The sequence below is a fragment of the Chelonia mydas genome, chromosome 13 (genome assembly GCF_015237465.2).
Source record: "Chelonia mydas isolate rCheMyd1 chromosome 13, rCheMyd1.pri.v2, whole genome shotgun sequence".
Classification (NCBI taxonomy): Eukaryota; Metazoa; Chordata; order Testudines; family Cheloniidae; genus Chelonia; species Chelonia mydas.
In genome coordinates, this window is record NC_051253.2 from 40,903,592 (window position 1) to 40,918,649 (window position 15,058).

At 48.5% G+C, this 15,058-nt stretch overlaps 2 protein-coding genes, 1 long non-coding RNA gene and 3 gene segments (V, D, J or C); 1 reads left to right on the forward strand and 5 right to left on the reverse strand.

Moving 5' to 3' along the window:
• Nucleotides 1-15,058, reverse strand: part of LOC102940154 (immunoglobulin epsilon heavy chain-like) — a 1,331,510-nt gene that overhangs the window by 801,698 nt on the left and 514,754 nt on the right. The gene's annotated exons all lie outside the window — the stretch shown is intronic.
• LOC119563587 overlaps nucleotides 1-15,058 on the reverse strand; it is a 797,667-nt gene that overhangs the window by 781,666 nt on the left and 943 nt on the right.
• The window catches only part of LOC119568011, a 937,337-nt gene that overhangs the window by 419,601 nt on the left and 502,678 nt on the right, over nucleotides 1-15,058 (reverse strand).
• LOC102948108 overlaps nucleotides 1-15,058 on the reverse strand; it is an 883,083-nt gene that overhangs the window by 394,093 nt on the left and 473,932 nt on the right. The gene's annotated exons all lie outside the window — the stretch shown is intronic.
• LOC122462699 overlaps nucleotides 1-15,058 on the forward strand; it is a 480,831-nt gene that overhangs the window by 345,015 nt on the left and 120,758 nt on the right. The gene's annotated exons all lie outside the window — the stretch shown is intronic.
• Nucleotides 1,602-3,876, reverse strand: LOC122462691. The segment is given in 2 exon segments: nucleotides 1,602-3,559; nucleotides 3,746-3,876. Coding segments are annotated over 2 exon segments (495 nt in total).

Here is a 15,058-nt window from a genome sequence, read left to right on the forward strand (position 1 = left end):
CTCCCCACTGCTCAGCTATCCCTGAATTCTGTAGAAACCTACGCTCACTTTGCACCTCAGTTTTTGCAGTAAAAGTTTCCTGGGCACCTATGTTTCTGCCTCTGAGCATGCACTTTGCAGCTCCGGGTCTTAACTACATCATGGACTGAAACCTGTAAAGTGCACCGGCCCATCTCCCACCGACCCACCCTGCTAGAGCTCAAAGATGGTGTTTTGGCTAAAACAGGGAGTGAAGGATTCATGTTTAGTTATTCTACCTGGAAACAGTCAGAGCACACTCTGGCTGTTTTGTAGAGGCAATGCACACATCGCTTCTATCCAAGGACAAGAACTAGATATGAACCATGAAAAGTTGATTATAAGAGAGTGATCGTGGGAAGCTTTCTTAGCCTGGGCTCAAGGTCTGAGAACCAGGATTGTAGTAGATAAAAGTTAGTAAGTAAGAATATTAATCAACGTCATGCATTCCTTTGTTGTATCTTTTTGCAGTAGAAGTATGTAATGCATAAGGGGGAGGAATATAATAAAAGGAGAAGGTTGAAAGCTGGGGGGGCTACAGCCCATTTCAGCTGCCAGCCTGCTTGCTTGGAAAAAGCTGTGTTCTGTCTCATCATTGAACCGCCACAAGGGAGGAATCAGAGCTTCAAGCTGGTGCAAGAACAAATTTGGAAAGAAGACAAACTCCCCTGCTTTCAGAGTTAGACAAATGCTTGGGGAAGGAGGAAATGAGAAATCTTTTCCTTTTGAGTGGGTGAGTTGACAATTGCCAAATAAGTGGCTACTTCCTCTAAAAGAGCTAGTACCGAACCCCTGTGGGAGGCAGAAGACTGAGCTAGGTATGCCCTTTCGAGAGTGTTGGGGCTGCCAATTCTTAGGGTCCCAGGTTCCTGATGGCTCCTCAAAGATAACAGTGATTATTTCAGGTTAACTGAGGGTAAAGTTTCCTGGCTTATCTTCTGAGCTATGGAAGGCAAGAAATCTGTAGTGGTAACAGCAGGAGTCTAGGTAGAAATATTCTACTTTTCACAGAGGATGTTGTGAAGGTGACGGCTATAACAGGGTTCCAAAAAGAACTAGATAAACTAATGGAGGATAGGCCCATCAATGGCTATTCCCCAGGATGGGCAGGGATGGTGTCCCTAGTCTCTGTTTTGTCAGAAGCTGGGAATGGGTGGCAGGAGATGGATTACCTGATGATTCCCAGTTCTGTACTTTCCTTCTGAAGCACCTGGCACTGTCCACTGTTGGTAGACAGGATACTGGGCTAGATGGACCTTTGGTTTGACCCAGTATGGCTGTTCTTATGTACTTATTCCTGGGGTCTTTTCATTCACTGTTTAGAGGCAGGATAGACAAAATGCAGCAGCCAGGAGTACTGGGTTCCATCCCAGCCTTGGGAGCTCTGATAAAGTGGTTGCCTTTCAGTGCTATGGGATTGGATTCATTGAATGCTTGTAACATGAGGCAAACACCTAACGAAGCAGAAATAATGCTGTGCTGGCAGCAGCTGCTCCCTGGGGCTCGTAAAACCAGTCTGGTTCTCCACAAGGTTAGTTTTAGTGTGGGCTTTAATAGGATTTTCCTCACTGTGTGTATCTGACACAGTAATACACCGAGGTGTCTCCGGGCTGCAGGCCGGTCATTTGCAGATACACTTGGCTTTTGGACAGGGCCGGCTCTAGGTTTTTTCCAGTCCCAAGAAACCCCCCCCCCCCCCTTTTTTTGCTTTTACACATATTTGCAATGTTTTTGTTTGTTTGTTTGTTTTGGGTTTTTTGACTGTTTAAAATTTTAAAAAAATGAAAACAGAGAATTTGTAGTTAGTGAAATAAAACAATTTCCTACTAGTGTACTCATTAACACCAGCGCCCCAGCAAAGGAGCGTCCACTCCTCCCCTTGGAGCCACCAAAGCCTGGCGAAAATGGAGAGATGGCCCAGCTGCTGCTTCCCCCATCCACTGGGCCAGTGAGCCTGCCAAAGAAGGAAATTCAGCTGGTTTGGCAAATCCATGCTGTCTAGTCCTCATCATCCACCAGGTGCTTACAAATGCATTGGTTAGTCATTTGTTCCAGTCCCTTTCCAGGGATCAAAGTTGGGCTGACTGGCCTATAGTGCCCTGGCCCTTCATTGGACCCCTTCCTACAGATGGCAAATGTCAAACCTTTCTCCAGTCCTCTGGCACCTAACTGGAGGGAAGAAGTGACTGGTCCAGGGGCATCCAAAGCCAGGCTTTGTTGTGTGAGAGAGGAATATCGGGCTAGAGAGCAGGACAAATGGACATTAAACATTCTATGATTATTGAGATAGAGAAGTGTGAAAAATTAAGCTCTCTTTTCAGATTCCATCAGTATTATAGCTGTGGGCCTTCGGACCCAGGTTACATCCTATGACTTTTAGGGAGGAAAAACTTACCTTGGATATTGCAAAAAATGGAAATACTTTGAACCAATATCTCAAGCCTCTTGGGTGTAGAAAAATAAAATTTTCAAGGATGGGGAGTAAATGAGAAACTGTAGACAAGCCAGAGTGTCTGTATAGCGGGAGCTGCGAGGTTAGAGGCAGGGGAGAATTTAACTGGGGCATTTGGTTAATAATTTGCATGGGCATGTATAAATAGAAGAGACACTCTCCTCAGTCTGTGATCGGAACTCTGTGGCCATGGGTTGAGAGAAGGAGGGGTGGGGAAAGGAGGTGTGCATGAGATAGACAGATTCGGAATGGATGAACAAAAGGCTGGGGAATCTGAATTTGCGCTCTGTTCTCATATTGTATAGATAACAGTTTATCAATGAGCCCAATAGGGATGAGGCCAATTCTTATAGGGAGTATTTAAAGCCTTTCCAAGTCAACACTGCACAGCTCTAGAACAGCGCTCCACAGTGTCTTTCGGTGGCTTTCTACAGCCGTGAGGCTTTGCTTATCCTGCCTTTTCCTCTCTTTTGGGAAATGAGGTCTGTGCGAGGGTGTTTTAATGCCTTTTGCTCACACAATTTATTCTCCAAGGAATAAATATTTCAATAAAACATTTGAGAGCAACGGTCTCCCTAACCTTTTTCAGTCAGACAGGGACCAAGCCCTGGATCTTTGTCTTCTGTGGGGCTGATCTGGGCTAAATCAGCCCATCATGAACTGAACAAAGTGTTTCCTTTTCTGAGTTCCCAGCGTCTGGACTCTCCGCATGAAGCCCGCTGGGACTTCCCCTACAGACCACAATGCGTGGTTTTTGTCTGAGCTCAGACTGGCTTCCTCTCGCTGTGTCTCTGGCACAGTAATACATGGCAAAGTCCTCCGGTTTCAGGCTGTTTATTTGCAAGTAGAAACTGGAGCTGTCCTTGGAGACTCTGACTCGCCCCTGGACGATGGGAGAATAGTGGTTGCTCACTGAAGATTTCCAGTAGCTGACCAGCCACTGCAGCCCCTTCCCGGGCGCCTGTCTGATCCAATACATCCAATAATCATCAGGATTGAACCCGCTCACGGTGCATTTCAGCTGAATGGATTCTCCGGGCTTCTTCACTTCCGGACCCGACTGGGTCAAGACAACCTGGGAGCGGACCCCTGGAGCAATGGGAGAATACAAAGAATGAACAAGGAAGAATGAGGGAACCAGATACATTAACTCCTTACTCTATAAGACAATAGGTGTGAAACTAAATAAAAGACATGCTCTATATCCCGTTAATATAAAAGCGAAAATAATAACATTCCTCTGTAGTCCCCGGTCCTCTGAAGGGGATAAAATACCTTCCAAGGCCGCTACAATGAAAACTAAATGCAGCCAAAGTCTCATTTTCCCTGGTCTTGGAGGGGAAAGTTCTCAGGGTACCGGCTGGTCACTGCACAGACCCAGGGCGCTGTGGATTGTCTCTCCGGGTGCAGCCTAGACAGAAAGAGAGGCAGATTTAAGCAGGAAACTATAACCTCTATTTGCATATCACGCTCCTTATAAGAGTTGTTCCTTTCTTCAGTAATTTTTGTCATTCCTCTGCTAGGCTTCAGAAAGTTGTATTCAGACAGTCCCTTCGTGAGTGAGTATCCAGCGAAGTGCGGTGTGATACTGATTATATTTTTTGCGTCAGGGAGAAATAAACAGCTGGCTTGAATGGCCAAAGCTCAGGGACAGGAGTCAGTGGTCTGAACCAATAAATATTGGAGTCACTGCAAACACGCCCACTAAAGTTAAAGTCTTTGGGATTAGGGACCTAGAAAGATATTTGATGAAAGAATAGGGAAGTTGTGGAGGATAAACTCTTTTTGAATATCAGATGCATAGGTGCCTGAAAACTGAGGTGCGCTCTCAAGACTGTGTACGTATACAGCACACAACTCCCATCTTTTCATGTGCTGTATATTTATACCTGCAATATTTATATAAATATTTATATATTTATTTTTCACTCCATGCATCTGATGAAGTGGATTATGGCCCACGAAAGCTTATGCCCAAATACATTTCTTGGGCTCTAAGGTACCACAAGGACTCCCTTGTTTTTGCCGTAACCACCCAGTGTGACTCCCTGCAGAACACAAGCCATGGAATTTAAACTGCTCATTATTTCTCCCCTGCATGTGATGAAGCAGCTCCTACTGGCACCTGCGGGAGACAGGGCGGTGAGCTTGATGGGGTTTCCGCGGGGGTGGCGGTGCTTAGGACTGGCGGTGCTTTGAGTCCCAGATTTCTAATGGTAGATTAATGGTGAGTGGGCTTCTTGAAGCCTAAATGAGGGTAAATATGTGGGTAAGGGGATTTAAAGAGGGAGGCCGGTATAGAAAATGTCCAATCGTGCAAGAGGCTGAGTGCCTGACTGGACAGACTTGAAATATTTAGCTCTCATGTGGAAGACTATTTATCCCACTCAGTACCTTGGAGGTGCAGCGTCACAATCTCCTAAGGGTTATTTGATAGCAATAAATGTTTGGGACCCTTCCTGAACCTAATTTCAACGTCAGCCCCAACCCGAACCTTGGCCCTAATCATACCCTTATCCCAAACCTTATTCACACCCCTCAACAGAACCCTAACACTCTGATTTTTCTCGTTCTGTCTACAAATGTGGATGAGGTTGTGTTTGGTAAATCTCGGGCCAGAACGCTAATTGGTGGGTGGAATGTGTTTGGTTCTTCACCAGAAACCCCACATGCGGGATTGATTGCAAGATTATCCACAGTACCAGCCACGTGGGGAGAAAGTAAAGTTTGGACTATCAAAATCAATCAAGAATAAATCCTGAACAGTTAGCGAGGGAGCTGTGAATTATTGTCACTCTGCTGACAGGAAGAAAGATACTGCTGTGTTCAAATGATAAAATATTTTACTTAGGGCATCGTATTTTTTTCTGGTGAGAGTGACGACTGGGAGAGCGGGGACCATTATTAAAGGAGAGGAAATAGGGTGTCTAAATTCCTATGGGTCATCCCTTTTCATCTGTTTACATTTTGCAGAGCTTGGGCACCTCAAAAGGAGAACATCCACTCAGAGGGAAGGGTTTTGCTTGAGCTTCCACTAGTGAGTGTCTCGCAGCAATGCCAGTCGGTTGTACTGGAGGCTACAGACGCTGATGTGCAAACGCAGCGAGTCTCTGTAGTTGTCTTTGGAGATGATAAATCTCCCTTTCTCTGAATCAGGTAATATGTGTCTATAGAGGAATCCCATTTTAATCCCTGTCAGGGAGCCTGGGGGACCCTGCCCTGCCAGGACCTGCTGAAGATGAACCTGGAGACTTCGTAGGCGGGGCGGAGGGAGTCTCCGGGCTTTTTCACATCCCCTCCGGACTCCATCAGCTGCACCTGTTACCGGACACCTGCAAATAAGGACACGTCAGGCATCAGAAGATTTTTCTTGAGAAGAAACCTGGGGATGTCCCCCTTTGCTGGGGAATAAATCACCTCTGAGCTCTGCCAGGGAGAGAAGCCAAAGTCTCGTGTCTCTGCCCGTGTCGGGTGTTCTGGGGAGATGACCGCTGCGGCTCAGGGCTGTGGCTTTTCAGTGCTAGGGTTGCAGGGTCTGGGGAATGGCAGAGTTTTAAGCAGGGAGCTGAGTCACCGCGTTTGCATACACTGGCTTTTTGTAAAGGGCTGATAAATTCATCCTCTGCTTGGCTTGAAATCCCCAACTCAGAGCTCAAATAGGAGAGTGATTTATCCAGAGATCCGGCTCTGGCTGAGTGACTTTGTCCATAGCACACTATCTGTTAATCTGATCAGCGAGATGGTAAATTGTTAAGATAACATCCTCAGCAGAGTGACAAGTATCAGAGGGGTTGCCATGTTAGTCTGTATCCACAAAAACAGCGGGGAATCCCGTGGCACCTTAAAGACTAACAGATTTATTTGGGCATAAGCTTTCGCAGAAGAAGTGTGTTTTTTAGCCAAATAAATCTGTTAGTCTTTAAGATACCACCGGACTCCTCGTTGTTTTAATTCTTAGCAGAGAACGTTTCGGCCTTTATTGTTGAAATATAAATTTGCTTAGTGTGCCCCGGGCCAAGATTTTTAAAAAATGACTTAAAAATCAAAAAATGTTTTAACTGCCTTAATTGTTGAGTGTGAGGGGCCTTCAGTGGAGATGGGCTTTCAGAGTCTGGGTGTGTCGTAAATTCTCATGAGAAAGCCCCTGCAGGAATTCTATGCTGGGCACCCAACATTTAATACACATAAAACGCTTATGAAAATAGTTTCCACTTTCAGAGAAAGTTGGTGTCTGTACAAACGACAGAACAAGGGCTGAGAAAGTTGAGCTCTGCAGGTGCATAGCGCCTTCTTTTGGGCCATCCCCGACGGCGGGGGAGGGGGAGGAATTTCACCCACACTAAATTATCAAGGAACAGGCTGAGGGGGAAGAGATGCAACCTGCTCCCCGCCTTGCTGGCATAGAGCCACCATGCCGCGTTAGCTCGTAGCTCTGAATAAGTGTGCTCTTCTGCTCATGACACAGATTCCCCCCTTCAATTCTCAGCGGAACGGCAGATGAAACGGTAGAGCCGGAGATGTGACTCCTGATTTCACTGCCAGCCTTGGGAGTTCTCTCATTCTCTCTTTGGCTTTGGGTGATGTGCGATTTAAATCGCCAGTGATGGGAACTTGCTAGGGAGCCTGGAGGAAGCGAACAACCATCCAAGCAGAAAGAGCGGGGCTAGCAGCTGCCGCTCCCGGCGGCTCTCACAGGCAGGCTGGCTCTCCGCACGGTCAGTTTTAGTGCGGACTCCGATCGGTTTCCCCTCACTGTGTGTATCTGGCACAGTAATACACCGAGGTGTCTGCGGGCTGCAGGCCGGTCAGTTGCAGGAACGCTTGGCTTTTGGAGGTGTCTCTGGTGATGGTGAGGCGACTTTTGAGAGCATCGCTGTAAGCAGTGTCTCCACTAGTCCACATGGTTCCGACCCATTCCAGCCCCTTCCCCGCTGGCTGGCGGGCCCAGCTGACATGGTAGCTCGTGAGAGAGAATCCGGACACGGTGCAGGTCAGTCTGAGGGTCTCCCCGGGCTTCTTGACTCCCCCACCGGACTCCACCAGGCTGACCTGGGAATAGACACCTGGAGAATAGGAAATAAAGGGGAAATATTGCGGTGATTCCCGGGGAAGCGCAGCTATTAGGGAACATGCCCTACCGGGCGCCCAGCGGCAGCGCAGATCCCGCCCTTACCCGCGGGGAGCAGCAGGAGGAAGGCGATGGCCAGGCTGGGGGTCATGTCTGCGGCTGGCGGCTCGTTCCCCAGGCGGGACGGGAAGCTGAAACCCAGCGCTGGCTCTGTGCGGGGTGAGCGGCCAGCGGCTGGGCTATGAACAGGGCCCCGGGGAGCTCATTTGCATGGGCCAGGGGCCGGGGAGAATATAAAAGGCGATCTAGGAGGTGTGTGACACAGTCTAGAGTTGTGAAAATCTAATGGCAGGTGGGTGAGAGAGTCCACTGTGGATAAACTTACTGCGTTTCTTTTGCACCATTTAATTTTAAAATATATCCCCACTAAATGAAAACAGTTGCATGATCTATCTATCTATCTATCTATCTATCTATCTATCTATCTATCACCCATTCAGTATAAATCAGTAAACAGGCATATAATCTCCCTCTAGCCCTGGGTTCCTCGTTTCACTTTTAGATAAGGAAGACATGAATACCTTTAAAAACAACTCTTCCCCCGACATGTATTAAGGGCCTGTTCATACCCCCTGAGCCGTGGGGCTGTGGAGCGGCCGGCCACTGGGGGGGGGGGGGGGGAGTGTCAGTGACTCGGGTCGGGTCACAGGGTCCCACTGGGCTGAGACACTCTCAGACTGGTGAAAATTCACCAGGGCGCAGAGCGAGGGCTGGGAGTCAATTCCCTGCCCAGCCCCCTTCCCCGCCATGTCCGGCTCCTCTGAAAAGTGCAGGGGGCGGAGGGGAATGTGCCGTGGGAAGTTCAGACGGAGATCGGGGGCCAAATGCTGCTTTCTTCACCCTCTGAAAATCTCCCATCCGCCTCAGCGAGGCTTCTGGCTTGAGAGAGAAAGTAGCGCTCCGAGAAGGGTCTCTGCTTTGAACTGCAGGGGGCGGCATCCCCCTCTGGAGCTGTGCAGTGAAAAAGTGACGGCGAAGGTTTTAGGTTTTTTCACCCCGTTTCTTCTTCCTCACGGTGGGGGCTCGAGGCTGTGCTATTTCCGCCACTGCTGCCCCAAGTGGCTCAGGGGAGAAATGGGATTTCTTCCGCTCTGGTTTTTGTATGAGCACTAGGAGGTTTCCTCTCCCTGTGCGTCTGGCACAGTGATACCGGGCGGTGTCCTCGGCTCTCAGGCCGGTCATTTGCAGGCACACCAGGCTGTTGGAATTGTCCCTGGAGATGGCGAATCGCCCTTGACCAGCCGGGGAATACCACTGGCTCGAGCCAGCCCTGTTAATTTCAGCCACCCACTCCAGCCCCTTCCCGGGAGCCTGGCGGACCCAGCTCATCCCCTGGCTGCTGAAGATGAACCCGGAGGCTTTGCAGGAGAGGCGGAGAGAGTCTCCGGGCTTCTTCGCATCCCCTCCGGACTCCACCAGCTGCACCTGGGACCGGACACCTGGGAATAAGGACATGTGACAAATATTGGTTTAAAACCAACAATAATATAATATTATTTTAGCTCTGCCAGCGATTCAATGGAAAGAATACCTTCCAGAGCCGCCAGAGTGAACATTAAAAGGAGCCAAAGTCTCATTTTCGCTGGTGCTGGAGGGGAAAGTTCTCAGAGCGAATGTCTGGTAACCGCACAGACACAGGGGACTAGGGAGTCTGGTCCCAGGTGCAGCCGGGCAGAGAGAGACACAGATTTGAACAGGAAACTGGCACCGTAATTTACATATTTCCCTCTTTATAAGCGGTACAAACATCTGTCACTGATCAGCAGAATTACTGCAACTAAGGCTCAGAGGGGACTTTCTGTGTTTGTGCAGCGCCCAACAAAGTGTGCTGGGGTCCGGAATATATTTTCGCCGAAGAGAGAAATCACCACTTGCCTTCACTCAAATCTCTAGACATGGCTCTAGGGCTAGACCCAAACTTTATTGAGATCAACACAGATGCTCTTCTTAGGTTTAGACGTCGTTGGATCAAACCCCGAAGGAGAACTCTTTTGTTTTGGCTTGAGACCAAGGAACCGTCTTGGTCAGGGAGGTGTGAAAGCTAAAGGTCTCCTTGAAGATTGTGTTGGAAGTACAGAGCTTTTTTAAAAAAAAGCCTAAAGGTGTTTAGGACCCTGTCTTCCCACCAATTTCAACGTGATTTGAGCACCTAACACCCCTAGTGCCCTTTAGAATCCCAGCCATAGTCACTTCCCTTTGTTCAATCTCCTCCTACATAGTGGATTTTTACTGTGGGTATCTGATAAATTCCAGCTTCAAACGACTAACTCTTCTTCCGTGCTGGTATTCCCAAAGGAAACTAAGCGAGTTAGGAGCCCAAATCCTATTGATTTCACAGAGCTTTTGGGTGCCTATCTCCCATAGACCCACTTCTGTGGCCTTCCTTATGCAGGAGGGTGCCTATCTCCCATAGACCCACTTCTGTGGCCTTCCTTATGCAGGAGGTCAGACTAGAGGATCACAAGGTTTCCTTCTGGCTTTGGAATCTATTAAAATCTCTTTATAAATAATGCAACTGTTCTTTAAAAACATAGGAACGGCCATACAGGGTCAGACCAAAGGTCCATCTAGTCCAGTATCCTTCCCAACTCCTGAGGTCATGGGAGAGGGAATTGTGTAGGGAGTTAAAGTACAATGTCTATATTTAACTGCCCCCCCCGTAGTTGCAATGGAGACAGTCATTGTGCTCCCAGGACCGGGGTCTCTGGCACAATAATACAAGGATGAGTTGTCGGCTCTCGGGCCGTTCCGATGTAAACAGAAATTGAAGCTGCCCTGGGAAGCTGTGAATCCGCCCCTCTATGGCAGAAGCACGTGGTAGTTTCCTGAAATTCTCTGTTTAATGTTGACAAGTCAACCAGATCAGGGCATTCGTCTTCATACTCTTTGTCAGCAGGGTCTTCTCCTTGACCTATACGATCTTCAGTTTTGGTGGTATTTTCAGTTCTCTTTTCATCCTCAGAAAAATCATTTGCAGAACTCTCTGCACTATTACTGCGAGCCGCCCTGGCACTCCAGCCCCTTCCCAGCCTCTCTCGGTATACACCGGGTGTCGGGCGCTCTGGGCTCTGTGTCCAGTGGACCAGACTGGGTCAGAACCTCTAGGGCAGAGGGGAAAACTTTTCACTGTTGTCCCAGTTTCCACCGTGGTGAATAGCGGCATGAAAACTCTGTGTGAGACCTTCCCTTTGTTCTCAGTGTAACGGCTGCCCCCTTCCCATTACTATCAGGCGGGGGGGCGGGGAGCCCTGTGAGTCTGTGTCCTCAAAAACAACCAGGAGTCCAGTGGCACCTTGAAGACTAACTGCCATTCACTGACTTGCGGGGGGGGGGGGGGGGTTGGGGGGCGGCTGGTTTTTGTATGAAGCATGACAGGTTTCGCCTCGCTGTGTCTCTCGCACAGTGATAGCCCGCTGTGTCCTCGGCTTTCAGGCTGGTCATTTGCGAATAGAAATTGGAGCTGTCCTTGAGCCTGTGGATCGCCCCTGGATTGCCGGAGAGTAGCTGCTGTCGGACGGAGAATAATAGTAAATCAGCCACTCCAGCCCCTTCCCAGGAGCCCGCCGGATCCAGAACATGTTACAGCCCATACGGTTAAACCCACTGACTGCACATTTCACCGCCTGGGACTCTCCGGGCTTTTTCACCGCTGTCCCCGACTTGGTACCTCCTGCTTTAACTGACCGTCCCAAATTACAGACTGGGGTTCCCTTAGGCTTTCTGAAGATCCCAGGTTTGTGCCCTGTTACGGATAATCAATAGCTGTTAACTGCTTAAATAACCAATTGCTAATCACTTTCCCTTTTTGATTCCTCACTGATTGTTGACGGGGACAATATAAATTCCTAAATGTGTAGCTAGAACCGCCTCTTAAATATTGTTGGCATTTTCAAAGGAACTTTTCTAGGTGTTGCGCCTACATCTTAAGGTATAAATAGCGCCACTGTGTTAAATAATGGACTTTTTTTTCTATTTGAATCCTCAGCTTTTGTGTATAGGGATAAGGTTATTGAAATCAGTGGATCTTCCACAATGTGAAACAGCTGTCGACCAGTCTCTGTGATGTATGTTTTATTTAGGGTCTTATTAAAATCCCAGTGAAACCAGATAAAAGTTCCCCCTTAACGTTCACTGACTGGCTAAATGGAAAGGAACTCTGAACAGGCAAGGAGATGAGTATTTGCAGTCTCCCTTTTACAAATCTGCCTGGATGGTCAAACGCAAGAAACCTCTCTCTCTCTCTTTGTGTGTGTGTGTGTGTGTGGACACACCAGCTGCTGTGCAGCGCAGCTGAAATATTTCTGGGTTTTACCTGCTTGTTCCCTTCCTGGGCCAGCGAACAACGTCCCTCGTTTTACTCTGTCCCTATATTCGAGCTTCGTTTTGTAGTTCAGAGCTTGAGCGCCTCCCAGCAGCCAAGTCCTTCTCCAGACTCTGCAGGGGAAGGTTTTTGGCGGAGCTTCCGCAGCTGGGTGACTCTCTGGCGCAGTAGTACACGGCGGTGTCCTCGGGTCTCAGGCCGGCCATTTGCAAGTACAGCAGGCTGGTGGAGGTGTCTCTGGAGATGGTGAAGCGACCCCGGACTGAAGCGGGGTAATAGGTGCTGCCCCCTCCGCTAATTCCGGAGAACCGCACCAGCCCCTTCCCAGGAGCCTGGCGGACCTGAGGCGGAAAGAGTCTCTGGGCTTTTTCACAACTGTGACGATGTGACACAGCAGGGAGGGGGGAGTGTTGACCTGGGAATGTGCCCTGGGGATGGGAGACCTGAAAGCCTGTAACCTGAGCCAGGAGGGGGAGGGGGAATGTGGACAGAGGCTGCAGGAGAGAGCCTGCTGGGGGGGTTTAGTTTTCAGTTCGGGGCTGGGTAGAGGAATGCAGGGAACCCCAGGGCTGGGGTCTAAGCTCCCTGCTCCCCCAGAAGGACTTGACTGAGGGGTCCTGGTTGTACCCACAACCTCTCTTTTGGACTGTGTTCCTGTTGTCCAATAAACCTTCTGTTTTACTGGCTGGCTGAGAGTCTCAGTGAATTCCAGGAAGAGGGGTGCAGGGTCTGGACTCCCCCACACTCCGTGACAACAACCCCTCCGGACTCTTTCACTGCCTGGCCCCACAAGGCTCTGGCTTCCCAATGGCAGAGCTGCAGGGTCTGGGGAATGGCGGGGCTTAAGCAGGGAGCTAACTAACCCTATTTGCATATCCCACTTTTAATAATCGACTTGAAATCCCGAGATCGGAGCTCAGAGAGGAGAGTGACACATCCAGAGAGTCTGGCAAACGTTGTGTGTGTCCTTAATACACTGCCTGATACGTGACCAGAGACAGAGAACATTGCTCTTAACAGAGAACTTGGGAGTCACTAGCATGGTAACAGGTTTCAGAGTAACAGCCGTGTTAGTCTGTATTTGCAAAAAGAAAAGGAGGACTTGTGGCACCTTAGAGACTAACCAATTTATTTGAGCATAAGCTTTCCTGAGCTACAGCTCACTTCATCGGATGCGTACTGTGGAAAGTACAGGCGACGTTTTTATACACACAAACCATGAAAAAATGGGTGATTATCACTACAAAAGGTTTTCTCTCCCCCCACCCCACTCTCCTGCTGGTAATAGCTTATGTAAAGTGATCACTCTCCTTACAATGTGTATGATAATCAAGGTGAGCCATTTCCAGCACAAAGCCAGGTTTTCTCCCCCCCCCCCCCCCCCAACACACACACAAACCCACTCTCCTGCTGGTAATAGCTTATCTAAAGTGATGACTCTCCTTACAATGTGTATGATAATCAAGGTGGGCCATTTCCAGCACAAATCCAGGGTTTAACAAGAACTTCCGAGGGGGGGGGGGGGGTAGGGAAAAACAAGGGGAAATAGGCTACCTTGCATAATGACTTAGCCACTCCCAGTCTCTATTCAAGCCTAAGTTAATTGTATCCAATTTGCAAATGAATTCCAATTCAGCAGTCTCTGGCTGGAGTCTGGATTTGAAGATTTTCTGTTGTAATATCGCAACTTTCATGTCTGTAATCCCGTGACCAGAGAGATTGAAGTGTTCTCCGACTGGTTTATGAATGGGGGGGGTATTGGGGGGGAGAAAACCTGGATTTGTGCTGGAAATGGCTCACCTTGATTATCATACACATTGTAAGGAGAGTGATCACTTTACATAAGCTATTACCAGCAGGAGAGTGGGGTTGGGGGAGAGAAAACCTTTTGTAGTGATAATCACCCATTTTTTCATGGTTTGTGTGTATAAAAACGTCTTCTGTACTTTCCACAGTATGCATCCGATGAAGTGAGCTGTAGCTCACGAAAGCTTATGCTCAAATAAATTTGTTAGTCTCTAAGGTGCCACAAGTCCTCCTTTCTTTTAGCATGGTAACACACATTTTTCTGCTGTGCTCCTTGGCCATGATTTAAAAAAAAAACAAAACAGCTCTTTGAACTGCCTCAATTTTGAACTCGGCCGGTCGGAGAGGCTTTGGAAGGGGCTTGGTTCTCAGAGTTTGCGTGTGCCGCATTTTCTAATGAGAAATCCCCATGTAGGGATTCCAAGCTGGGCACCCACAATTTGAGAGATTTAAAACCACGAGGAAAATAGTGTCTATTTCAATATGAGGAAACAAACAAAAATATATTTTATTTTAAATGATTGAATTGGAAGATTTTCGGAGGAAAATTTACTAAGGGCAGTTTGGTATTCAGGCTCCCTAAGAAAGGGAGTGGCACCCAGGCTGTGTGAGTAACTTTGAAGATTTCCCTGTCCATCTCTGTAGCAGACATACATGGTGAGCAATGCTTTGGTCTAACTAGGTCCCTTGTTCTAAGCCAGGGAATGGCTCCTAAGTGACCTTGACACTCTGTGCACCTGGGCTTGGCAGAGATGGACAGAGTTCAGCCTGTGAGATGTTTGTGACCCTGTTCCCGTGGAGTCTTCATCAGCAGGTTATTTATGTTGTGGCTCCGGTCATCTGACAAATTGGGTTTCTCCCCCTGGTCTATATATCAGCTGACGTGCAATCCAGTAATGGGAGGTGAATCTGCCCCTGTTCTGAACGTGTAGGAGGCCCTGAACATCAGAACAGGCCCACAGCCCATCTGCTTTGCAGGCTAGGTTAGAAATGGAACGCAAGGTGCCGAGCAGGGGGGAATCCGGATTGTTCATCTCTAAACAGCTGAGTGGGATTGCGAAATTCCTCTGAGGCAGCCCAGTGCACTTCTAAAAGGGGATCTCTAAACTTTTATTTTGTTATGAATCGGTTCTACGAGGCTGCATCTGGGGTACAGAGCCAGAGAAGGCACCGCTTTACGGGAAATGCTCTAAAAACTAGTAAATTGGCTCCTGCAAAGAGGGCAGTGGGAGGACATGGGGATAGGGATAAGTTGTCTGTGGCACTGGAGTGAATGGGTACTGGAGTATCAGGCAGATGTGTTTTCTAGAGCTCCCGAGGGGTCATAATAGGC